Source organism: Podarcis vaucheri (genome assembly GCF_965113315.1).
Source record: "Podarcis vaucheri genome assembly, chromosome: 2".
Lineage (NCBI taxonomy): Eukaryota > Metazoa > Chordata > Lepidosauria > Squamata > Lacertidae > Podarcis > Podarcis vaucheri.
In genome coordinates, this window is record NC_138760.1 from 115242355 (window position 1) to 115268062 (window position 25708).

General features: G+C 47.5%; 3 protein-coding genes and 1 long non-coding RNA gene across 4 annotated transcripts in view; 3 read left to right on the plus strand and 1 right to left on the minus strand.

Moving 5' to 3' along the window:
- Positions 1-25708, plus strand: part of LOC309525249 (uncharacterized protein) — a 117030-nt gene that overhangs the window by 47400 nt on the left and 43922 nt on the right. The gene's annotated exons all lie outside the window — the stretch shown is intronic.
- Positions 1-25708, plus strand: part of LOC309525018 (uncharacterized protein) — a 210404-nt gene that overhangs the window by 4941 nt on the left and 179755 nt on the right. The gene's annotated exons all lie outside the window — the stretch shown is intronic.
- LOC309525146 (uncharacterized protein) lies at positions 14815-16894 on the plus strand. Its single transcript, XM_082210596.1, has 2 exons — positions 14815-15919; positions 16821-16894. The coding sequence occupies exons 1-2, from the start codon at positions 15050-15052 to the stop codon at positions 16857-16859; spliced, it is 909 nt and encodes a 302-aa protein (XP_082066722.1). The 5' UTR covers positions 14815-15049; the 3' UTR covers positions 16860-16894.
- Positions 17445-25708, minus strand: part of LOC309525506 — a 138792-nt gene continuing 130528 nt past the window's right edge. Inside the window, exon 2 of the long non-coding RNA XR_014216361.1 lies at positions 17445-17788. This is a non-coding gene — a long non-coding RNA (uncharacterized lncRNA). The remainder of the gene's footprint in view (positions 17789-25708) is intronic.

Sequence of the window (25708 nt, forward strand, 5' to 3'; positions counted from 1 at the left end):
AATCTCACGTTTCTTAGAACTTTTCTTTGTGAATAATTATAGGTAAAACTTTTGTTGATACAGAGCTCATTTTTTATTCCAGGAGCAGCTGGTCACTTCTGCTTTATAAACAAAGCCAAATCATAGAATCATAGAATCATAGAATCATAGAGTTGGAAGAGACCACAAGGGCCATCGAGTCCAACCCCCTGCCAAGCAGGAAACACCATCAGAGCACTCCTGACATATGGTTGTCAAGCCTCTGCTTAAAGACCTCCAAAGTAGGAGACTCCACCACACTCCTTGGCAGCAAATTCCACTGTCAAACAGCTCTTACTGTCAGGAAGTTCTTCCTAATGTTTAGATGGAATCTTCTTTCTTGTAGTTTGGATCCATTGCTCCGTGTCCGCTTCTCTGGAGCAGCAGAAAACAACCTTTCTCCCTCCTCTATGTGACATCCTTTTATATATTTGAACATGGCTATCATATCACCCCTTAACCTCCTCTTCTCCAGGCTAAACATGCCCAGCTCCCTTAGCCGTTCCTCATAAGGCATCGTTTCCAGGCCTTTGACCATTTTGGTTGCCCTCCTCTGGACACGTTCCAGTTTGTCAGTGTCCTTCTTGAATTGTGGTGCCCAGAACTGGACACAGTACTCCAGGTGTGGTCTGACCAGAGCAGAATACAGTGGCACTATTACTTCCCTTGATCTAGATGCTATACTCCTATTGATGCAGCCCAGAATTGCATTGGCTTTTTTAGCTGCCGCGTCACACTGTTGGCTCATGTCAAGTTTGTGGTCAACCAAGACTCCTAGATCCTTTTCACATGTACTGCTCTCAAGCCAGGTGTCCCCCATCTTGTATTTGTGCCTCTCATTTTTTTTGCCCAAGTGCAATACTTTACATTTCTCCCTGTTAAAATTCATCTTGTTAGTTTTTGCCCAGTTCTCTAATCTGTCAAGGTCGTTTTGAAGTGTGATCCTGTCCTCTGGGGTGTTAGCCACCCCTCCCAGTTTGGTGTCATCTGCAAATTTGATCAGGATGCCCTTGAGTCCATCATCCAAGTCCTTGATAAAGATGTTGAATAAGACCGGGCCCAAGACAGAACCCTGTGGCACCCCACTAGTCACTCTTCTCCAGGATGAAGAGGAACCATTGATGAGCACCCTTTGGGTTCGGTCAGTCAGCCAGTTACAAATCCACTGAGTGGTAGCATAGTCAAGACCGCATTTTACCAGCTTCTTTACAAGAATATCATGGGGCACCTTGTCAAATGCCTTGCTGAAATCAAGGTAGGCTACATCCACTGCGTTCCCTTCATCTACCAGGCTTGTAATTCTGTCAAAAAACGAGATCAGGTTAGTCTGACATGACTTATTTTTCAGAAATCCATGCTGACTATTGGTGATCACAGCATTCCTTTCTAGGTGCTCACTGACTGTTTGCTTAATGATCTGCTCCAGAATCTTCCCTGCTATTGATGTCAGACTGACTGGGCGGTAATTATTTGGGTCCTCTCTTTTCCCCTTTTTGAAAATAGGGACAACATTTGCCCTCCTCCAGTCTGCCGGGACTTCGCCTGTTCTCCAGGAATTCTCAAAGATGACTGCCAGTGGTTCTGAGATCACATCTGCCAGTTCTTTTAATACTCTTGGATGCAGTTCATCTGGCCCTGGAGACTTGAATACATCTAAACTAGCCAAATATTCTTGTACTATCTCCTTAGTTATTCTGGGCTGTGTTTCCTTTGCTGAATCATTTGCTCCAAATTCTTCAGGTCGGGCATTGTTTTCTTTATCGGAGAAGACTGAGGCAAAGAAGGCATTGAGTAGTTCAGCCCTTTCTGTGTCCCCTGTTTGCATTTCACCATCTTCTCCTCTGAGTGACCCCATTGTTTCTTTGTTCTTCCTTTTGCTACGAACATACCCATAAAAGCCTTTTTTGTTGCTTTTAACCTCTCTAGCAAGCCTGAGTTCATTCTGTGCTTTAGCTTTTCTGACTTTGTGTCTACACGTGCTGGCTATTTGTTTGAATTCCTCTTTGGTGGTTTCCCCCCTTTTCCATTTTTTGTACACATCCTTTTTTAATCTTAATTCAGTTAAAAGTTCTTTAGATAGCCACCCTGGCTTCTTTAGGCACCTTCCATGTTTCCGTCTCATTGGTATTGCCTGACGTTGTGCTTTTACTATCTCCCTCTTAACAAACTCCCAGCCATCATGAACTCCCTTTCCTTTTAGTATTGTTGTCCATGGGATCTCACCCAGCACTTCTCTAAGTTTTATGAAGTCGGCTTTCTTAAAGTCAAGAAATTGAGTCCTAGTATGCTTGGCTGCTCCTTTCCGCTGTATAGTAAACTTCAGAAGAGCATGATCACTCGCGCCTAATGATCCTTCCACTTCTACCCCACTAACCAGGTCATCAACATTGGTTAGGACCAGATCTAAAATGGCTGTTCCTCTTGTTGCTTCTCCCACTTTCTGGACAATGAAGTTGTCTGCAAGGCCAGTGAGGAATCTGTTTGACCTTATGCTCTTGGCTGAGTTTGACATCCAACAAATATCTGGGTAATTGAAGTCCCCCATTACTACTATCTCCCTTCCTTTTGCATGCTTGGCCATCTGTTCCAGGAAGGCATCATCTATGTCCTCCATTTGGGTTGGGGATCTATAGTAAACTCCCACAATGAGGTCTCTGTTATTCTTCTCCCCCTTAATTTTGACCCAAATGCTCTCACTTTGGCTTTGAGGATCTAAATCTTGGATCTCTTCACAGGTATACACATCCCTGACATATAACGCCACTCCTCCTCCTTTCTTGTCTGGTCTGTTTCTCTGAAATAGATTGTATCCCCCCATTATTACATTCCAATCGTGGGACTTATCCCACCAGGTTTCAGTGATGCCTATTATGTCATATTTAGTTTGCTGTACTAAGAGCTCAAGCTCATCTTGTTTATTTCCCATGCTTTGCGCATTAGTGTACAGACATTGAAGTCCATTAATCATTCCCCCATGTCTCTTATTTAAGGATTTTTTCCTCCCACCACTAGGTCCGCGTGCTGTTTGCTCCATTTGGTCTATGACATTTGGATGATCATCTTCATTAATTGATAGACTCCTACCTTCAGGAGCACTGTCTCCCTCCCCCACATTAGTCAGTTTAAAGCCCTCCTGATGAGGTTTCCGAGATTTTTGGCAAAAACATTTCTCCCAACCGTTGTGAGGTGCAGCCCATCACTTGCCAGAAGTCCATCTTCAAGAAACTGCAGTCCGTGATCTAAGAATCCAAACCGTTCCTGTTTACACCATTTGCGAAGCCAGCTGTTCACTTCCACTATTTTCCCCTCTCTCCCTGGGCCACGTCGTTCAACTGGGAGGACAGATGAGATGACAATTTGTGCATTTAGTTGCTTCAATTTCCTGCCGAGAGCCTCGTAGTCTCTTTTGATCTTCTGGAGGCTATTGCTTGCAGTGTCATTGGTTCCCACATGAACCAAGAGGAAGGGGTATTTGTCAGTGGGTTTTATGATTCCTTGCAGTCGTTCAGTTACATCTTGGATCTTAGCTCCGGGGAGACAGCACACTTCCCGAGACATCTTGTCAGGCCCACAGATCACTGCTTCTGTTCCCCTCAGTAGGGAATCCCCTATCACCACTACACGCCTCCTCTTGGGTTTGGTCGGGGTTCTTCCGTGCGCTGTCCGTTCCAAGGTCGCCTGCACATTCCCTGAGGACTGACTTTGCTGCTCGTCTTCATTTACCTGATCGACTGTAATGAGGGAGAGATCCTCAAATGGAGTCTGCTCTTCGTCTTCCATGCTAGGGGAGAGGACCTCAAAGCGATTGTGTATTTCTAAACAATCAGAGTGAACCCTGGGCCTCCTACTTCTTTGAGTCACGTTTCTCCAAATATCTGGCTCCTGTGTTGGTGAACTAGACTCCTTCTCAGGGGAATCCCCTGTCTCCTCCTTGGTGGAGACGGTGTGCTCTGTTGCTTCCAAGAAGAGCTCCAGCTCTCTGATTCTTTGGAGCGTAGCTACATGTTCCTCCAGTTGCTGGACTTTGTCTTTTAAGAGGGCAATCAACATGCAATTGCTGCAGGTAAAGCTGCCTGCAACCTTTGGCAAGATGGCAAACATTGCGCAGGAATCGCAGGCGACTGCAGCTGTTCCCTCCCCTTCCATCTTGAGATCGTGTCGTTGGGGGTGGCTACAGAGGTCCTCCATCATAAAAAGCTTGGAGACAGGACAAATAACTTCCTCCACACAAAAAAGAACCCTAGGTCTCCCCCAACAAACGTTTGAGACTAGCTCCCCTAAATCTAAAAGATGGATATAATTGCGCGCGCCGCTGCCCTGCAAACTCTGATAAGCTCCTCCCACAGCTAATCCCCTGCCTCAACAGAAACCCTGCCCCCTCTGACCTTTACACAGGGAAAACAGCTAATCAGCCACAAAGAAACACACACACTCAAGAAAACCCTTTTTGCTCCTTCTTCAACTGCTGCCCTGCAAACTCTGACACACTTTATATTAAAACCAAATTTCAGAACAGAGACAAACAATTTTTTTAAAAAAACCCTTTTCTTCTTTACAAACCATTATCTTCTCAATCCAAGATTTGCTTTTCATATATATAAAAATATTTGGTTAGCAAGGGAGTACAGAAATAATAATTAAAAAGCTACAATAAAAGCATTATCAGCATTTAAAAAGAAATGCTATTGGATCTTCAAGGCATTGAGTTACAAATTAAGGCAAAGATCAACCATTTCTTCTGCAAGCTGTTCCCCATCCAGTATTTCCCAGCTTCAGCATTCTGAACTATGTTCCTCTGCAAACCACTGGTCCAAATCTATGCAGTCCTCCTGCTCCCGGGAAGATTCAGAGGGAGGCTCTCACAAATGCACCTCAGTGCAGCTCTCCTCAGCTGGGTCCCTGGTTAGGTTTTGGTTTAGGGGAGCAAGCATGGGCCTGGCCCTTGGGTGGGGGCGAGGGGAGAAGGGAAGAGAAGTAGAGGGGATGCTTCTTTTTCCATGCAAGGCTAGTTCTTGTTTCTCCCAAGTATGCACCTGTAATCAGCAAGTGTGCATTTAGCAGGAGTGTATCCCTTTGTCTTGGAGTGCAAGTTAATTCAGAAGGCATTAGAGCGAAGCGCGTGTATCGCATATGTTAAGTTGATTGCAACCTTTTTAAAACAAAATTAATATTCTTTATTCATTAAAAAATTTGCATGTCTATACGAACTCATCCATTCTTAAGGAAATTAGCCCTGAGTGCTCATTGGAAGGACAAATCGTGAACCTGAGGCTGCAATACTTTGGCCACCTCATGAGAAGAGAACACTCGACTTCCTGGGTCGGCGCCATCGGTAATGGTGGATTCCCTCTAACTTTGAGGATTTAAGCTTTGCGGAAATTGGGTCTTGCCGCTACGGCGAAGCGGGGACCCCTCTAAAAATCACAGGCGGGTGAAGCCTGTGACCGTGGGACTCGGCGGGCACCTTCAGCCCCCCCCCAATTTACAAGGGAACCCGACTATGGGCTTCGGAGCGAACGGGGTGAGCGGCGCGGTGCTGAGAACCAACTGCTTCTTCCTTGGAGCGAAGCCGCACAGCTGTTGCCAGAGAGTGCTGACTTTTTTCCTGTGACAATTCGGCCATCAAAACAACTACCTGTGAGTAGGTTAAATCTGAAAATAAGGGAAACAAAGGTTTAATTTGGCACCGAAGCGGGAAGGTTTTTAAGATAGAGAAAGGGGCACGACAAGGTTGCCCAATTTCCCCATTGCTCTTTATTTTGGTCCTGGAGGTTCTCCTAAATATGATCAGAAGGGACCAACTGGTTAAAGGTATATAAGTCGGAGCCAAACAGTACAAATTGAAAGCTTTTGAAGACAATCTAGTACTGACATTACAGGAGCCAGAATCTAGTACTAAAAGAGTATTGGAATTGATTCAAGAATTTGGTCAGGTTGCAGGATTTAAGTTGAATAAGTTAAAAACTAAAGTTCTAGAGAAAAATCTAACGCCGATTGAGAAAGAGAGGTTTCAGACGGAGACAGGTTTAACATTGGTTAAGAAAGTAAAATACCTGGGGGGTTAATATGACCGCTAAGAACTTGAATTTATTTAAAGATAACTATGAAAAATGTTGGTCAGAAGTGAAAAAGGATTTAGAAATATGGTCAAATTTGAAGCTTTCCTTGCTAGGCCGTATTGCTGCTATAAAAATGAATGTATTGCCAAGAATGTTGTTTTTGTTTCAATCATTGCAAATTTTGGACAAAATGGACTGTTTCAAGAAGTGGCAGAGAGATATTTCCAGATTTGTCTGGCAGGGCAAGAAGCCCAGAATAAAATTTAAAATAGTAACTGATGCAAAAGAAAGAGGTGGATTTGCCCTGCCAGACCTTAGACTTTATTATGAATCAGCAGCATTTTGCTGGCTGAAAGAATGGCTGCTTCTTGAGAACACAGACATTTTGGATTTAGAAGGTTTCAATAATGTATTTGGGTGGCATGCATATTTGTGGTATGACAAGGTCAAACCACATAAAGCATTTAAAAACCATATTGTCAGGAAAGCATTGTTCAATGTCTGGATAAGATATAAAGATTTGCTTGAAAATAAAACCCCAAGGTGGCTATCACCCATGGAAGCGAAGGCTCAGAAAAAGCTCAATATGGAGGCCAAATGGCCGAAATATTGGGAGATTTTGGAACAATAATTGCAGAGTTTTGAGAAACTTAAAAGATAAAGTGCGAGATTGGCTCCATTATTATCAAATAAGGGAGGCTTATAATCTGGACAAGAAAATTGGCTTCCAAGTGGAACTTGGCTCACTCTTGGCCTCTCTTTTAACACCTTGTGGAGATGCCCCACCCTGCTCCAGAGTAAATAAAACAATGTGAAAAATGTGAAATATAGAGTATACGGTCAAAGCAACGTAACAGAAAACTAAACTATTATCTTAAAGATTTCAAAACAACACATTACAAAGGTCAACTACAGAATACATGTTAAATAGGGTTGGGTGAGTCTGGGCCCCGCCCCCTAGGCCAGGTGGGAAAGGCCTTGCAGGGAGTGGTATATAGATGGCATCTTACTCCCAAAAAGCTTGCTAAAATGTATAAAGGGAAAACATCAACCTGTTGGAGATGTAAAAAAAAGGAGGGGTCATACTATCATACGTGGTGGACCTGTGTAGCCATTGGCAAATACTGGAATGATATTTAGAACGAGTTTAAGAAACTATTTAAAATTACTTTTAAAAAAAACACCCTCTCTCCTCAACACTCAGCTCGCTAAATAGCAGGAAAGATTTTCAGCTCGCTAAGCCGGGGGGGGGGGTGAGCCGGGGAGGAGGAAGAAAAGCAGAGCCTGCTTGCTTTAAAGGAGCAAAGAGGGAGAGGAGAGGAGAGGAGCCTTCAGCCCTTAAACCCCTCTTCTGCATGATTAGCAGCATCCTTCTCCACACACTCCACACGTGCTCCTTGTCCCTTGAGTGCTTTCCTCCCCCCCCCACTTAAAACGTGGTTACAAAGCACAGCTCCACATGGATCCTCAGGATTTTTGCATTGGGCTACCCCAAACTCACCATCAGATCACATGTCTGTGGCCACAGAATGAACCACAAAAATCATACATCCACTGTTTCGTTTAGAATATTTTTTTCCTTGTTTTCCTCCTCTAAAAACTATGTGCGTGTTATGGTCGGGTGCGTGTTATAGAGCGAAAAATACCTCCAAGCCAACGAGCTGACAGCAGTATCAAAGGATCGGAAGCGGGGCCTATTCCTCAGCCTCTGTGGGCCTGAGGTGTTTGAGACAGCCTGAGCATTGGTTGTGCCTGAAGCAGTCCAGGCAGCACCATGGGACACGATCCAAAAGAAGCTCCGCAACCACTACGCACCAAAGCCGTCCAAGATTGCTGCCCGCCATGCATTTTACCACCGGAACCAGGCAGAGGCGGAGTCAATCAGCAACTACACCACTGCCCTCAGACAGGCTGCCATGCACTGTGAGTTCCGAGACTTAGACGATGCCCTGATGGATCGAATCGTCTGCGGGTTCCGGGACATCCATCTGCAACGGCGTCTCCTCGCCAAGCCAGACCTCACGCTACAGAAAGCCATTGAGGAGGCTGTGGCCTCAGAAGCTGCCCAGGAGATCCGCAAGTCCAGCAGCCTGTGTCTTGCTAGGAAGCAAGTTCCAGTGCATCATGAAGAGGCCAGCAGTGATGAGGCATCCTCCAGTGAAGACGATGACGTGCACCAGACAAAGCGGGAGCGCAGGAAGTTCCAACAGAAGTCCAAGGGCCAACCGGAATGTGCCGGCTGCGGAGGCAACCATTCCCGTGCCAAGTGTCGATTCAGAGACGCCATCTGTAGGAAGTGTTCCAGAAGGGTCCACATCGCTAAGGTCTGCCGATCGGCTCCATCTGACACCCCCCTTCACCGACTCGCAAGTCCAAGTCTTCACTCCAGTCTGCCAAGGAAAGCTGTTTCGCTCTCACCAACTGCCGCTGCCCGTCTGGAACCACGATTGGCCAAACTGACTCACCTACGCGACGCAAGCTGAACGTCACGGTGCTCATTGAAGGACCTCCATGTGACATGGAGATTGACACCGGGTCTGCCCTGTCCATCGTGTCTTGGAGCACCATCAAAAGACGTACCCAGAGTGTCCAAAAGGCCACTCGACTCTCACCGCGTACACCTGAGAGACTACCAGGGAAACGACATTCCCGTGGTAGGCGTTGGCCGGTTCCGGATTGCCTTCAAGGATTTTTCGTGCCTGCTCCGACTGGTGGTGGTCGAAGGTCAGCGGCCAAGCCTCCTAGGGCTAGACTGGTTTGATGCCCTCGGCCTGGAAGTCACCGGCATCAACGGCATCTCTAACGCAGAAACTGAGGGTCTGGTCAAAGACTTTGCCGAGGTTTTTGATGGCACTTTGGGGCAATATACAGGTACGCCCATCTCCTTTAGCCTTGATCCACAAGTCGCCCCCATCAAGCTAAAGCCACGCCGGGTTCCCTTTGCTCTCAAGGCTAAGGTGGATGAACAACTGGACAAGCTGATCGCCCAAGGAGTTTTGGAGCCGGTTGACCACGCCAAGTGGGAAACCCCCATTGTCACGCCTGTCAAGCCAGATGGGTCAGTGAGAATCTGCGCCGACTACAAGTGCACGATCAACAAGGCACTTCAGCAGCACGCTTATCCGGTTCCTGTTGTCCAACACCTGCTGCATTCCCTGGGTGAGGGTAAGGTCTTCGCTAAGCTGGACTTTGCCCAAGCCTATCAACAACTGCCCATCGATGATGCCACTGCTGAAGCCCAGACGATCGTCACCCACCGAGGGGCATTCCGTTGCCGCCGGTTGCAGTTTGGGGTGAGTGTGGCTCCTGGCATCTTCCAAAGCCTTATGGAGCGTCTCCTACAAGGGCTTCCGGGCGTGGTACCATATTTTGATGACGTCTTGGTGTCCGCAGACTCACACCAGCAGCTGTTCGAGCGCCTCCGTGCCGTGCTGACCAGGTTCCAAGAGGCCGGGCTCAAGTTAAAGAGGGAGAAGTGCCAGATCGCCATTCCACAGGTAGAGTTCCTGGGCTATCTTATCGACGCCTCTGGCCTTCACCCGACCACATCCAAGATCTGCGCTATCCAGCAGGCCCCCATCCCAAAGAACAAGACGGAGTTGCAGGCGTTCCTGGGGCTGCTGAACTTTTATAACATGTTCCTGCCCCACAAAGCCACGGTGGCTGAGCCTCTTCACTGACTCCTCAGCACAAAGATGCCTTGGTCCTGGGGTCATCGGCAGACGGTGGCCTTCAACACGGTCAAGGCTCTCCTTTCATCAGACAGTGTGCTGGTACAGTACAGTGAATCCAGCCCGCTGGTCCTTGCCTGTGACGCCTCACCTTTAGGCATCGGCGCTGTCCTTAGTCACCGTTTTCCAGACGGAAGAGAAGCACCGCTCGCCTACTTTTCCAGGACACTATCTCCAACGGAATGGAATTACAGCCAGCTTGACAAGGAGGCACTGGCACTTGTGGCTGGAGTGAAGAGGTTCCATGAATACCTCTATGGCAGGACTTTTGACCTCATTACTGACCACAAGCCGCTCCTGGGCTTCCTCGCTGCGATGGACTGTTTTCCTGGCTGCCTACCACTACCGGCTCGTCCATCGCCCGGGGAGATCGATGGGCCATGCCGACGCCCTCAGCCGTTGCCCTCTTCCAGCGTTTGTGGAAGACCCGGCTCCAGCTTCATCGCTCCTCCTGATTGAGGATCTTCCGGCAGCGCCTGTATCGGCTGCCACTGTGGCCTCCGCATCTGCCCAGGATCGCACCATCAGCCATGTGCTCAACTGGGTGTGGCCACAAGGGCCTTTTGCATCGGAGTTCCAGCCCTTCGCAACCAGACAACATGAACTTTCGGCTCATCGCGGCTGTCTGCTGTGGGGAGACCGCGTCGTGATTCCCCAAAGACTCCGTCAACGTGTCCTGGAGGCTCTGCACGTTGGCCACCCGGGAATTGTCAAAATGAAGGCGTTCATTTTGACAATTGCCATCACTGCCTGGGTGTCCGCCTGTCAAGCGTGCCAAGAATCGAGGCCTGCACCACCGGCAGCTAAGGGACACACCTGGGAGACGCCAAAGACACCCTGGTCGAGGGTGCACATCGATCTGGCTGGCCCCTTTCACGGCCGGACCTTTATGGTAGTGGTGGACGCCTATTCCAAATGGCTGGAGGTGGCCCTGATACCCTCCACCACTACCGAGGCCGTCATCCGGGTGCTGCGAGGCCCGTTTGCGACGCATGGGTGTCCTGATGTCCTTGTCTCCGACAACGGACCGCAGTTCACGTCAGGCACTTTTGAGCGGTATCTTTTGGGACTGGGCATCTGCCATGCCCTAACGGCACCCTTTCATCCATCCAGCAACAGGCAAGCAGAGAGAATGGTGCGCTCGGCAAAAGAGGCACTGGTGCGCCTGGACCGGGGAGACTGGCACGAGCGGGTCGCCGAATACTTGTTCGTGCAACACATCACCCCTCATGCGGCCACAGGGCGGAGTCCTGCTGAACTGCTTATGGGCCGCCGCCTCAGGTCACCGCTCGACCGGCTACACCCAGACTTTGCCGTGGCCGAACCCCCAGGCTGTGCCAACGCGCCGCGGTCATTTGTTCCAGGAAACCAGGTCTTTGCCCAGAACTATGTGGGGGACATTCCTTGGGTGCCAGCCACAGTAGTGGGGGTCACTGGACCTTGCTCGTACCAGGTGGCACTCGAAGACGGACGCTTGTGGCGCTGGCACATAGACCAGTTTAGGCACAGGGTTGGGGACTTGGACACTACTGTGGTGCCCCCAACTGCGCTTGTGGCTCCAGAAGAGACACTTACAGATGGCGAGGATCCACCTACACCTCTCTTGCAAACTGCCAGCATGGAGCTGAACCAAGCTGCTTCAGAGGGTCTGCCGGACTTCCCACAGACTCAGACCACTCCACTTGCGGAGGCTCCACCCACAGCAGCGGATCCAGGGGTTTTGGTTTCAACGCCACCTAGGGTCGCACCACAGCCTCAGCAAGAATTGTGTGGCCCCTGGACTTGGCTATCAGTCCCCGGCGGTCTGGCAGAGTTTCCAAGCGCCCAACTTATTTAAAGTACTATGTTGTTGGACATGTATCACTGTTGGTCTAAGTATGGGAAATGTAACCGATATGCTTTTGTGCCTAATTGAACCATTACGTGTAGTGCTGTATATAAGGAAACCATTACGATTGTAACTAACGCTTTATTTCTTGGGGATGGGTGTTATATACTGAAGTTCTCACCCTGGGCCAGCAGGGGGATACTGTAGGTAGTTTTCACTCAGGTCCGCGTCAGTTATTTAAGGCGGGAACCCCTGGGTTGTTGTTGCTACAATGTTGACAGCTGGCTGCCTATAAAAGCAGGCTGGCTGAGCTGTTTTCTGTTCAGTTTGTATTCCAGCTTACAAAATAAAGAGCTGCTTTGGAGAAATCGCTGTGTCGTCTGCCATGTCTACCCACTATTTAACAGGAACCATGTTTGTTTAAATATGACAATGGAAAATATGCTCTCCATTTAAATTTTTATTAAAATAATTCATTCAGTTACCCAAAAGAGTCATTAGGCTTTTTTTGCTGTAAGGTACTTCATACATTTTAAGAAGTGGGTCATGAAACCCTTGATCCCGCTCCTTAAAATACCAAATGGGATTCCTAAATAAATATGAATGGGCCGGGGCTGCACAAAAATTGTTATTTTGTACTGCAGCCCACATTTCAGAATAACAGATAGGCACCATACTGAAATTTCTGTAACTGCTCCAGAGAGACTTGTTTTTTAAAATGTTTTTATTAAATTCTTGGGTACACCCAGAGTCTCTGTTTTCAAGTCACAGAATCCTTCAAACAAGTCAGTCCTATTCAGAGTGAGACAGTACTGTCCTAGGCAATATGGAGTTGGGGGGGGGGAAGAAAAGTGGGAAGAGAGAGGGAAGGAAAGCGGGAAAGAAATAAACATTTCATTCATTTCTATAGTATGTGAGCTTTTGTGTCAACGTCAGGTAAACAAGTATTTTATTTTTATTGGCAGTGGGAGAGACCAGAGGGCTCAGGAAAGTGGTTGGTTGCAGGATATTTGTCAAAGCAATGCCCAGTCTCTGTGGTGTTTGAGAGTGAACCCCCCCCCCAATGGCTGTTCACACATGCGAGGGAGCCATTGCCTGCTGCAGTCAGCATGTGGCGACAGAATACCCAAATCCTGTCTGTGAAATCACCCCAGGCTTCAATAATCAACCAGGCCTCAAAACTGTCCAAAACTCCTTTTGTCTTCTAAAAATCCAAAACAGCTTTTCTCTGCTCTTCTCTGCTTTTCTCACAAGATGCTGTGGCAAAAGGCAAAATGTTACTTTTAAAGGCTGATGAATAGGCTCTGTCATTGCCAAGAGTACTCAGGCCTGAGAAACGAATCTTATCTCATTTGGTTGCAACATCTTGGACATGCTGAACCACCAGGGCTCCTCGACCCACCCCCTCGGCTTCTCATTCCCCCTTTCCTGGGAAGAGTCCAATAGTCCCAAGACAGCTTTCTGTTCATGCTCAGAGGAACTCATGCGGCAGGACTCCAGGAAAAGGAGGAGAAAGGAGGAGGGAACTGGAAAGGAGTATATATGCTTGTGCACAGGAAGGACTGTGCATGCTTTTTGTGACTTATCACACTTGCTCCTTCTACCAGTTCATGGATGGTAGAAATAAAAAGCCTTTTCTCTGAAACTATTCCTTGAGTGTCTGTTGACTCCCACTTCCCTTTCCCAGGCGCAATATTTTTCCCACCCGAGGGCAAAGCCTCATAAGGCTACATGTGTGTCTAAAATCCCAGGAGGCAGTGACCCAAATCTGGACCGTGACAAGGGGATGGCAGATCTCTAGTTAGGAAGTGACCTGTGGGAATGTTTAGAAAGGCAGGAGAGGATATATTATTTGATGATATCCATACTAACTTGCGTTAAAAAGTTCTGTATCTTAGCATAGTTCAAACATTCTCCTTTTCAAATTTGCACAGCAGTAAGCTTGTTGCAGGCTCGCCTGAGCCTCACTATTTAAGATTCCTGATAAGATCCCTTGTTATCCTTCTTTAGAAGTGTAGACAGGACAGTCTTACTAAAATCAATATAAAAGTAGTTTATTCATTTTCATTTAGTTCACAATTAGATTCCTGAAGGCAGGCTTAAGTTACAAAAGTATATATCTATATCTATACATAAACTATAATATAAGGGAGTTAGTCCCAAGTGACTGCGACTCAGCAGTCACTTCTCCTAACACATAGAAAAAAACAAAATGGAGAAGAAAGAATGGAGCACATGGAGGAGGTGTGCTCCTCCACCCAGAATAGGCCACGCCTATTTCAAGTCACATGTAGAGGAAGCGCTTGTCCCAGCTCAGGGGGAAACAGGAAGTTTTCTCCTGGGTGGCACAAAGCATCCCCTAGCATGTCCACTCTAGGAATGTTGTACCTGACTGCTACGAATTTCATATCCCACAGACCCAAGCTCCTCCTGCCCACTGACCAGTAAATGTCCCCCACAAAAAAAGCCCACCCTGAGATTCCTTCTCCTTTCGCTCTCCAATTTTACAAAGGCAAACTCCTATTAAGCAAAAACTTGCTTAATAAAGAATTGTGGTGGTTCCCTCATTGTGAATAAGTGAGGTTCATAGACCACAGAATGATAGAGTTGGAAGGGACCAAGAAGGTCTTCTAGCCGAACCCCCTGCAATGCAGGAACCCACAACCCCCAATGCTCTACCAACTGAGCTATCCCAGGACTCGGATCAAATTCAGCCGATAGGATTGCAATGAATCGGGAGCAAAGCTTTTCTATGAATATATTACCTCAAGTTATTCTGATGCTTCCAAATGCACTGGTACAAATAAATTTTCAGATTGAACAAGTAGTATAATTACTATTGGTTGGAGGATGGATGGCGGCTAACAGATTGAGGTTGAATCCTGACAAGACAGAAGTACTGTTTTTGGGGGACAGGGAGCGGGTTGGTGTGGGGGATTCCCTTGTCTTGAATGGGGTAACTGTGCCCCTGAAGGACCAGGTGCGCAGCCTGGGAGTCATTTTGGACTCACAGCTGTCCATGGAGGCGCAGGTTAACTCTGTGTCCAGGGCAGCTGTCTACCAGCTCCACCTGGTACGCAGGCTAAGACCCTACCTGCTCCAGATAGAAGTGAATCCACAACCTGATTGGCTTACAGTAGAATTCTGGAATTAGCCAATCATGGGCAGCCTATTGTGTAAATAATGTATATAAAGCAGATACTGTGAGGGGACTTTCATTCATTCCTCCTCACCACTATGAGCTGAATAAAGAGCATGAAATCACTTTGCGACTCTGAGTATATTTCACTGGCGATGAGGCTGGGATCCCGCTGAGCTGACTGCCACACACAGCACCGCAGCACCGCCACCTGCCGCACCGCTGCCTCGCACCGTGTATCCAGGCTTCAGCTCCGGGACACAAGGAACTCAGAATGGCAGCCAACAGCAGCTTCTCGCCATTCAACCCAGCATCTGGAGACTGGGAAGCATACGCCTCCCGTTTCACCTTCCTCCTAGAAGCCAAAGGGGTCACCGACGAAGAAGACGCCAAGAAGAGGGCGATATTCTTCAGCGTCTGTGGAGAGGAGACATTTGAAATCGCCCAGGCTCTCCTTGCGCCTGAAGACGTCGCTACTGTTCCATACAAAACAATAATGGAACAGCTGAAGGGGCACTTTTCGCCGCAGCCCTCAGTGGTGGCTCATCAAAATGCCTTCTACGCAAAGCGGCAAGCCCCTGGGGAAACCATAACTGGGTTTGTGACCTCTCTCCGCCAAGCCGCCCGGTTCTGCAACTTCTCAGAGCTGGAGAACATGCTTCGTGACCGCCTCGTCGGTGGCCTGAAGGATGAGAAGCTGCAACGACGCCTCTACGCTAAGAAGGACCTAACGTTCCAGGTCGCTCTAGAGGAGGCCCTGGCAACGGAAGCTGCCGAGAGGTCGACGCAAGAGGCACGGCCGAGCCTGCCATCCCAACCGAGGGTCCACCATGAAGACCTCACCGACGACTCAGGATCTGACAGGGAGGAGGTGCACCGAGTACAGCAGCGCACTCAAGCAGCGCACAGACCACAGCTGCCTCAACGAGAAGGAGGGAACTGCGCAAGCTGCGGGGAGAGTCACGAGAGGAGGACCTACCGTTTCCGCAACGCAGAGTGCAGGCAGTGCAGAAAATCGGGACACGTTGCCCGGGTGTGTCAGGCTCGGCCCACCCGACGCCAGGCAGCAGATGACCAATCCAAGAGCCCCAGGTCCCGGGGCCCAACACACCAAGGCAACTCGACGGAGCTCACGGACTTCCAGGTAGACCAGTTGCCCCACCCCAACGTAGAGAAAATTTATGTAGAGGTACAGATATAGGGGGCCCCTTGCCGCATGGAGCTTGACACGGGTTCAACTCTATCCATAATCTCGGCAAGGACCTTAAGGAAACTGTGTCCTACTGGGGGTCCCAAACTCAGGCCGGCCCCATTCACCCTACGGGACTTCCAGAAACGTAAGGTCCCCACAATGGGGGTGGGGACCTTCAGGGTGCAATACCAAGGGCGGACGCGGCAACTGGACTTGCTTGTGGTCAAGGGCTCCTACATTAGTTTACTGGGATTGGCATGGTTTGGACCACTGGGGCTAGCTGTCACCGGGGTGAACCACACTAGCTTACAAGTGGACGTGGACGCCATATGCAAGGAATTTCCAGGGGTTTTCGATGGGAAATTGGGACAGTATACGGGGCCCCCCATTGCGCTACAGCTTGACCCCGCAGTACGACCGGTCAGGCTCAAGGCCCGCCAGGTCGCGTTCGCCTTGAAACCCCGTATAGACGAGGAATTGGACCGACTTGTGGAGCAAGGAGTGCTGGAGCCGGTGCCTAATGCCCCCTGGGAAACCCCAATCGTTACACCCGTCAAGCCTAATGGTTTGGTCCGCATCTGCGCAGACTACAAATGCACCATAAACAAGGCCCTCACGGCCCACGCATACCCAGTGCCAGTGGTCAGCCATGTCCTTGCCACCCTGCCTGGGTCGAAAATGTTTGGCAAGCTGGACTTGGCCCAAGCATATCAACAGCTGCCAGTAGATGAGTCCACAGCAGAGGCACAGACGGTTGTGATGCACAGAGGAGCGTTCAGGGTAAAGCGGCTGCAATTCGGTGTCAGTGTGGCACCAGGCATATTCCAGAATCTAATGGACTCGCTCCTTAAAGGGATTCCTGGTGTCACCCCCTTCTTCGATGATGTGTTGATTGCCGGGCCCACACCAGAGGAGTTTGAGGACCGCCTCCGCACCGTTCTGCACCGTTTCCAGACAGCGGGTCTCAAGGTAAAGCGGGGAAAATGTCTACTAGGAGTGCCTCAGGTGGACTTTCTGGGATTTATGGTGGACGCAGAAGGGGCAGCTCCCAACAGAAAACCCAATGAAACATCAAACATTAAAAGCTTCTCCATACAGGGCTGCCTTCAGATGTCTTATAAAAGTCAGATAGATGCTTATTTCTATCTGTACGAGGTGGAAACCCAGCCAGATGAGCAGGTATAAATAATGTTGTTGTTACCATATTATTATTATGCTTAATTGATAGCAGTTCCCGGAAGCCGCCGGAAGGAATAGATGCACTTGGGCTCCCATCCTCCTTGCAGGCTTGGCCACTGTGAGGAGACAGTGCTGAGATTCCTGCATTGCAGGGGGTTGGACTAGATGACTCTCAGGGTCCCCTTCCATCTCTACGATTCTATGATTCTAAGAGGGTGCAGGACTAGATGGGCTTGATCAAACTACAGGGCTCTTCATGAGTTCTGTCTGTGCATCCAGATGAATGTGTTTCTGTTTGTGTGTGTGTGTTGACAGAGAGAGAGAGAGAGAGAGAGAGAGAGAACCTTCAGGAAGAGGCCCCTGTCTCTTCTTTGCAAAGAGGCTGAATAAGCTGCAATACCCCCACACTTGAACCACTGCTTCCCTGCCTGCTCTCTCTCCACCCCCAACCCCAGTTCCATGGTTATTGCATTGCATTGCACACACACCCCAAAGCTTGCTGCACCCCAAGGCGCTTTGCACTCAGCGGATTCCTTGCAGGACAAGGGCAGTGCCCGACGGCAGAGGGGGCGGGTCAGCTGTTCCACTTAAGCCGGGCCCCCTTTCCCAGGTCAGTATGGAACAGCCCCACCTTCTCTCTCTCTCTCTCTCTCTCGCTCTCTCGCTCTCTCGCTCTCTGGCAGCTTGCACTCTCTGGCTTTAACCCTTAAGGCAACGAGCATCTGTTCCCTATATTCGAAGCCCAGGTTCCCTCCCTTCCCTCCCCATTGGCTGGGTACTGCAATTACCCCGCCCCCGGAAATATCCTGCCTCCCTGGCGGGGGCTCCAATTCCTGCCCGGCTGCTCAGGGTCGCTCCTGCTGCCAGGATTTCGGGTGAGTGCAAAGCCAGCGGCGGGGAAGGCGGGAAGGGGCTTTGCAAGGGGTGGGGGGTCCAGGATGAGAAGCCCCGGGACGGGGAGAAGAAGAGAAGGGAGGAAAGGGAGCTGTTTCTCTTAATGGGGCCTTGAAGGTGGAGAGGGGGAGGGGTTTCCACTGTGGAAAGAGAGAAGCTTCTTCCTGCTCGGATCTGGTGCAAAGGGAGTTGCATGGAAGGAGGCGGGAAAGGGGAGAGGGTTGGGTATTGCAGACCAGGCATACCATAGTAGTAATAATAGTAATACTATGATATTTATAACCCCCCCCCCATTTTCTGGATTTCCCCAGCCACTCTGGGCGGCTTCCAACAAAATAAGAAACACCAGAAACATCCAAACATCCAAGTCTTCCGTTTTGTAGAGGAGATGGGGACATGGATTGCTGGATGGCAGAGGGAGAAAGGGGAAAAGATGGGGAGGAAAACAAAGGCAGGGGGGTCCTGGCAGGAAGAAGGAAGGGGTGAGGCCTTCTCCAAAGCAGCTCTTTGTTCCTTGCACTCCTTGCATAAAGTAGTGGGGGCAGGGCCGGACTGAGGTTGGACGAGGCCCTAAGCTACTGGAGGTCATGGGGCCCTTTATATGTCCAGCTGTTCTTTGTCAACAACAAATTGTCGCTTTTTTGTGTTGAATATAGGCTGTATGGTAATTTATGGACCTAATAGGTATCTAAAACTATTTGCCCATAACAAAATCCGTATTTTCTCAAAGTAATTGTTGAACTGAAATACAATTGAGAAGTACATTAATAGTGAAATACAATTAAGTATATTAATAGTGAAATAATTATTAAGCTCTAACTTAAAATGATTTTGTTATTCATAACAAACTTAATGCAAACACATTGGCATTTGGCAATAACAAAAGTTCCTTTAGAAACACAGTTTACAAAAAATCATGATCTAGTCCTAGAAACTTGCTATAACTTGAAAATATAATAGGTGTAAATATACAGTGCAGACAACTACTACTAATAAATACCTTTATTAATATGAATTTAATTGTTATAGCCTGTACAATGTAATTGTAGTTAATACAATGCATTTTTTTATATCAGTCTCAATATTACCATAATAGTCCACATTCTTCATTGGGACAGAAGACCTTTGTACCCTGTTACACTTAGTGAGTGTAAAAGACAGTATTTCTAGTAATATGTCGCATTTATTAATAATAGCAATACTATACACACCTGTACATAAAAATTATTTTGCAGGACTAATTGTATTACTGCATCTACCCAATACCCATTCAGCTGTATAATTTTATCATGATTCATTGTGTACTGTGTATACAAACAATAGACAAACATGATCTAAATCACAATACTTTCTTGCATTGCCAAAGCAAAGTCACTGAGGATATCATCAAATGATAAACTGCTTAGCTTGTCACTTTCTATGTACATGAGGCTGAAGTAACATAATTTATCTTGAGACATTGTTGTTCCAAATTCATTTTTTATCCTCTTCAGTCGAGAAACGGATCTTTACAAATGGCAATTTGCAATCATCATTCAGAGGAACATTCTCAGAATTGCTTCTACCTTAAGAAATGCTGATTGGACACTGTTGTTGTTCTTTAGTCACTTAATCCTGTCTGACTCTTTGTGACCCCATGGACCAGAGCACGCCAGGCACTCCTGTTTTCCACTGCCTCCTGCAGTCTGGTCAAACTCATGTTAGTAGCTTTGAGAGCACTGTCCAACCATCTCTTCCTCTGCATATAAGTTAAATAAGCAGGGAGACAATATACAGCCTTGTCGTACTCCTTTCCCAATTTTGAGCCAATCAGTTGTTCCATATCCAGTTCTAACTGTTGCTTCTTGTCCCACATAGAGATTTCTCAGGAGACAGATGAGGTGGTCAGGCACTCCCATTTCTTTTAAGAACTTGCCATAGTTTGCTGTGGTCCACATTGTCAAAGGCTTTTGCGTAGTCAATGAAGCAGAAGTAGATGTTTTTCTGGAACTCTCTAGCTTTCTCCCTAATCCAGCGCATGTTTGCAATTTGGTCTGTGGTTCCTCTGCCCCTCCAAAATCCACCTTGTACTTCTGGGAGTTCTCAGTCCGCGTACTGCTTAAGCCTGCCTTGTAGAATTTTAAGCCTGCCTTGTAGAATTTTGACTGGGAGCGGCTGCTGAAAGACCTACAATGGCTCCCAGTACGTTTCCGAGCATAATTCAAAGTGTTTGTGTTGACCCTTAAAGCCCTAAATGGCCTCAGCCCAGTATGCCTGAAGGAGCGTCTCCACCCCCATCATTCTGCTCGGACGGTGAGGTCCAGCGCTGAGGGCCTTGTGGCGGTTCCCTCATTGCGAGAAGCAAAGCTACAGGGAACAAGGCAGAGGGCCTTCTCGGTAGTGGCGCCAGCCCTGTGGAACGCCCTCCCATCAGATGTCAAAGAGATAAACAACTACCTGACGTTCAGAAGACATCTTAAGGCAGCCCTCTTCAGGGAAGTTTTTAATGTGTGACATTTTAGTGTATTTTTGGTCTCTGTGGAAGCCGCCCAGAGTGGCTGGGGAAACCCAGCCAGATGGGCGGGGTACAAATAATAAATTATTATTATTATTATTATTATTATTATTATTATTATTATTAGCATAACCTTGCTAGCGTGTGAAATGAGGACAATTGTGTGGTAGTTGGAGCATTCTTTGGCGCTGCCCTTTGGGATTGCGTTCTAGACTGATCTTCTCCAATGCTCTGGCCACTGCTGAGTTTTCCAAACTTGCTGGCATATTGAGTGTAGCACCTTAACAGTATCATCTTGTAAGATTCCGCTGGAATGTCATCACTTCCACTGGCCTTGTTATTAGCAGTGCTTTCTAAGGCACATTTGACTTCACTCTTCAGGATGTCTGGCTCAAGGTCATCAGTCACACTACCTGGAGTGTACGAGCCATCCATATCTTTCTGGTATAATTCCTCTGTGTATTCTTGCCACCTCTTCTTGACGTCTTCTGCTTCTGTTAGGTCCTTACCACTTTTGTCCTTTATTATGGTAATTTTTGCACAAAATGTTCCTTTCATATCTCCAATTTTCTTGAACAGATCTCCATTCCCATCCATTTTAGTTCACTGATGCCCAGGATGTCAATATTTATTCTTGCTATCTCATTTTTTACCACATCCAGCTTACCATGGTTCATGGATCTTGTATTCCAGGTTCATATATTTTTCTTTGCAGGACTGGACTTTCCTTTCACTTCCAGGCACACCCATTCTATTGTTTCCCTCTATTCTTGGCACTGCTCGTTTAAGAACTCCCTTTTGTCTGTCCCTGCTATTCGTTGGAAGTCTGCATTCAGTTACCTGTATCTTTAACTATCTCCCTTGCATTTTGCTTGCCTTCTGTCCCCTGTGGTTTGTAAAGCCTCATTGGACAACCACTTTTCTTTCTTGAATTTCCTTTTCATTGGGATGGTTTTCATTGCTGCCTCCTATATGATGCTTTGAGCCTCCATCCATAGTTCTTCAGGCACTCTGTCCACCAAATCTAAATCCTTAATTCTGTTCCGCTCTTGCACTGTGTATTCATAAGGGATTTGATTTAGATTGTATCTTATTGGACAGTGGTTTTCCCTCCTTTCTTCAGTTTAAGCTTGAATTTTGCTATTAGAAGCTGATGATCTGAGCCACAGTCAGCTCCAGGTTTGGTTTTTGCTGACTGTATAGAACTTCTCCATTTTTGGCTGCAAAGAATATAATCAATTTGATTTCGATGCTGCCCATCTGGTGATGTGCATGTGTAGAGTCATGTGTTGTTGGAAAAGAGTGTTTGTTACGACCAGCTTGTTCTCTTGAGAGAACTCTGTTAGCCTTTGCACTGCTTCGTTTTGAACTCCAAGGCCAAACTTACCAGTTTTTTCTTTTTATTTATTTGACTCCCTACTTATATTCTAGGTTCCTATGCAATATTTTTCTTTGCAGCACTGGACTTTCCTTTCACATCCAGGCACACCCGCAAGTGAGCAACGTTTCGGCTTTGGCCCAGCTGCTTCATCAGCTGTGGATCTACTTGTACTTGTCCTCCGCTCTTCCTCAGTAGCATGTTGCATGCCTTCTGACCTGAGGGGTTCATCTTCCAGCGTCATATGTTTTATACGACTCGGCAGGGATACTGGCGTGGCTTGCTGGTTCCTGCTCCAGGTGGATCATGTTTAGTCAAAACTCTCCACTTTGACCTGTCTGTCTTGGGTGGCCCTGCACGGCATAGCTCATAGCGTCTCTGAGGTATTCAAGCCCCTTTGCCATGACAAGGCAAATCCATGAAGGACATGGTCATTAAATATTACTTGGTACAGATCCTGAAGTCAGATTATCATGTTCATGGCTTTGACTCCTCCCCCCCATTTAAATTATTTTATTGGTTTTCACGTATTACTTTACAATAGATATACCACAGCCAACACCATTTCCTCCCCATCCCCCCATACATTTACATTTCTATTTCCTCAGTCCATCATATTATTCTTTTCTCCTTCCTCCCACTTCCCTCCGCCCCCACTCGATTTCCTCCACATTATACACTTTACAATAATCTTTTCATTCTACAACCTTCTCAAATCATCTACATATTCTTATTAACTTTGCTTACTAATTATTCTTCTATCCAGTACTTCACATTTTAATCTCGGCATATTAGCATATTTTTTTTGAGCAATATTTTGCCGTATATTCATCAAAACATTTCCACTCCTTTTAAAATTTTTGATTCAACTGATTTCTTATCATAGCAGTTAATTTTGCCAGAATTACATATTCATTTAGTTTACAAATCCATTCCTCTTTTGTGGGTATAGTTTTTGGCTTCCACCTAGCAGCAATTACTATTCTAGCAGCTGTACTTGCATACGGAAAAATCTGTTAGGATATTTCCGTTCCACCTTAAAAGGGAGCAGGCTGTGAGTCACAGAGTCTGCGTATTTCCTGTTCACAGGATGTTTGTTTCCTATTGCTTTCGTTTCTCTCTCTCTGTGCCTGAATACGCTAGCAGGCGGTCATGTTTTTCTTTGTTCTGACCAACGCTGAATAAACTTGTAAATATGCTCTCCTGCTGTGCAACTTTTGCTGTGTGAATTCTGCTGATAGAGTGTGCACCAGCCTAAGAATGTGGCAATCTGCTTCTGAGGCTTCGTGTCGCTAATTGCTGATACTGCGTGACTACGGGAGATCGATGGACGTCCGGAGTCCGGCTGGAGGCAGTGACGGTCGATGTCTCCCTGGCAGTATCCCAACAACAGGTTTTGGGCCCAGATTCACGGCACTTACAGGAGAGTAAGACTGTGACAGACTGCTGAGGTATGTGGAAAAGCGAAAGAGGAGGCTTTTCTGTTGGGCCGCGGCAAAGAGTCTTTGATGTCCGGCAGGGCTTAATTGGCCTGGGAGCCGAGCCAGAGGCTTCGTGATTAATGAGCTGCCAAGATAAGGAGTCTTTAAAGTAAAGAAAGAGACTCCGGCTCAAGTAAAGACCTGAAATGGAGTTTTTCCAAGCTTCTGAGGCTGCTGAATGCCCAAAGTTAAATGGGAAAAATTATCAGACCTGGGCAAAATGGTGTGAGAGTTTGCTGTGTCAGTATGGAGTGTGGCATACTGTGTCTGAAGCCCCTCCAGTTCCTCTGACAGAGAAATGGAGGGCCCAGAATTCGAGGGCCATTGACGTAATAGTCTTATCCGTGTCTCTGGAGGAATTTAAAACGCTAGCTGGAAACACGACTGCACAAAAGATGTGGAATGCTTTGAAGAAAGCTCATCTGCCAGTCATCCCAGCTCAGAGTCTGAATGCCCAGAGTGTGAATGCATCGGAGGTCCAGGCTGTTTCCCAGAATGCGAGTGAATGCAGGGATGCTGAGGGCACCGGTTGCAAGATGCAGAGGGAGCTGACTGTGATTTCATCCCAGGCAGCATTCCAGTCTCCAGGGGGAGCCAAGGAGCTGGCAGCTGAGAGCTCTGTTGCTCGTGGGAACCAAGGTCATCGCCTTTGCAGAGGCCGGAAGGCTGGAAATAAACAGAGCAAGATGCCTGCAGATGGCCCGAAGCAGAAGGGGGGTGAAGAGCCCACGCCAGTGGAAAACAAGGCCTTGTTAGCTGGCACTGCTTCACCAAAGGCTAAAGGCAAGTTTAATGGCCAGGAGCAGGGGGGCAAGCAGCAAAAGCCCACGCCGGTGGAAAACAAGGTTTTGCTTGCCAGAAAAGCTGCTCCAAAGGCTAAGGCCAGGTTTATTGTGGACTCTGGCGCCAGCTGCCATTTATCAAAGGATAAGCACCTGTTTATCTCCTTCACACCTCAAGACGGAGAGATCCACCTGGCTGATGGAAGGACGTTGCAAATTGCAGGAAAAGGGACTGTAAAGCTGGCAAGTCTGCACACTACCATCAGAGATGTACTTTTTGTTCCAAGTGCTGCGGACAATTTGCTCAGTGTCCCACAGCTGACTGTGCATGGTTTTGAGGTTTCCTTCAAGAGGAACGTCTGTGTCATCAGGAAAGGCAAAGAGGACATTTTGCATGCAAAGTTTATAGATGGTTTATTCTGTATAACTTATGATGACAATGCTGTTATGTCAAATGTTGATTCTTGTTGTGTTGCACAAACTAACAAGGTTCTTCATGCAGGATGCATTCATGAAGCACATCGAAGATTTTGTCACATGTCTTGGCAAGCGCTGGCCAAGATGCCTGGTTTGGTTGAAGGTTTGAGCATCAAACCTTGTAAGTTTCACATGAAGTGTGTATCTTGTGCAGAGAACAAGGTGAAGGTTGCTCCAAAAGGCAAGGAGTCTAGCAGGCAGGCTTCCAAACCCTACCAGCTAGTGCACGCAGACCTGGTTGGTCCACTTGCGTCCTCTTTGGGAGGAGCAAGGTACTTCATGGTTCTAATTGATTCTTTTTCTAGGTACATTCATGTGTTTATGCTTGAGCAGAAATCGCAAGCGTTTCCTAGGTTCAAGGCATTCTGTGCTTGGTTGGAGAATGTTCATGGTAAACGTATCGGCTGTCTCTTTACTGATCGGGGCGGGGAGTTCACTTCTCAGCAGTTTGAAGCTTTCCTGACTGAGAAGGGAATCCAGCATGACTTGTCAACGCCTAGATCGCCATGGATGAATGGACTTGCTGAGCGAGCAAACCAAACTTTGCTTCAAGGCCTGAAAACCTTGTTGCATGATGCCAACCTCCCTGAGAAGTTTTGGGGGGAAGCTCTGTCGACGTTTACTTATTCCTATAATCGGAGACTGTCATCACCTATAGGTTGCAGTCCCTACGAGAAGATGTTTGGAAAGAAACCGAACATCAAGCACATGAGAATCTTTGGTTCTGACATGTGGGTACACACCCCACAAAGCAACAAGCTTGGGAAGCGTGGGGCACATGGTTTGTTCATGGGGTACGAAAAAGGTGCATACAGGGTATGGATGACTAACTCTAAGTCCATTTTCACAAAGAGTGTTGAGTACAATCCTAAGTGGGGGGGAAATGTGGGAATTTTCCAGAGTTACCCAGAGGAGGATGAAGGTGATGTGAAAAAAGCAGATGATGCTGAGGAAGATGAGGAGGATGATGATAGTGATGATCAGAGTTCGGATTCCAGTTCAGTTGGTGGCGCTGCTGCTGGTGTCAGCGACAGTGGTGACACAGCAGACTACAAG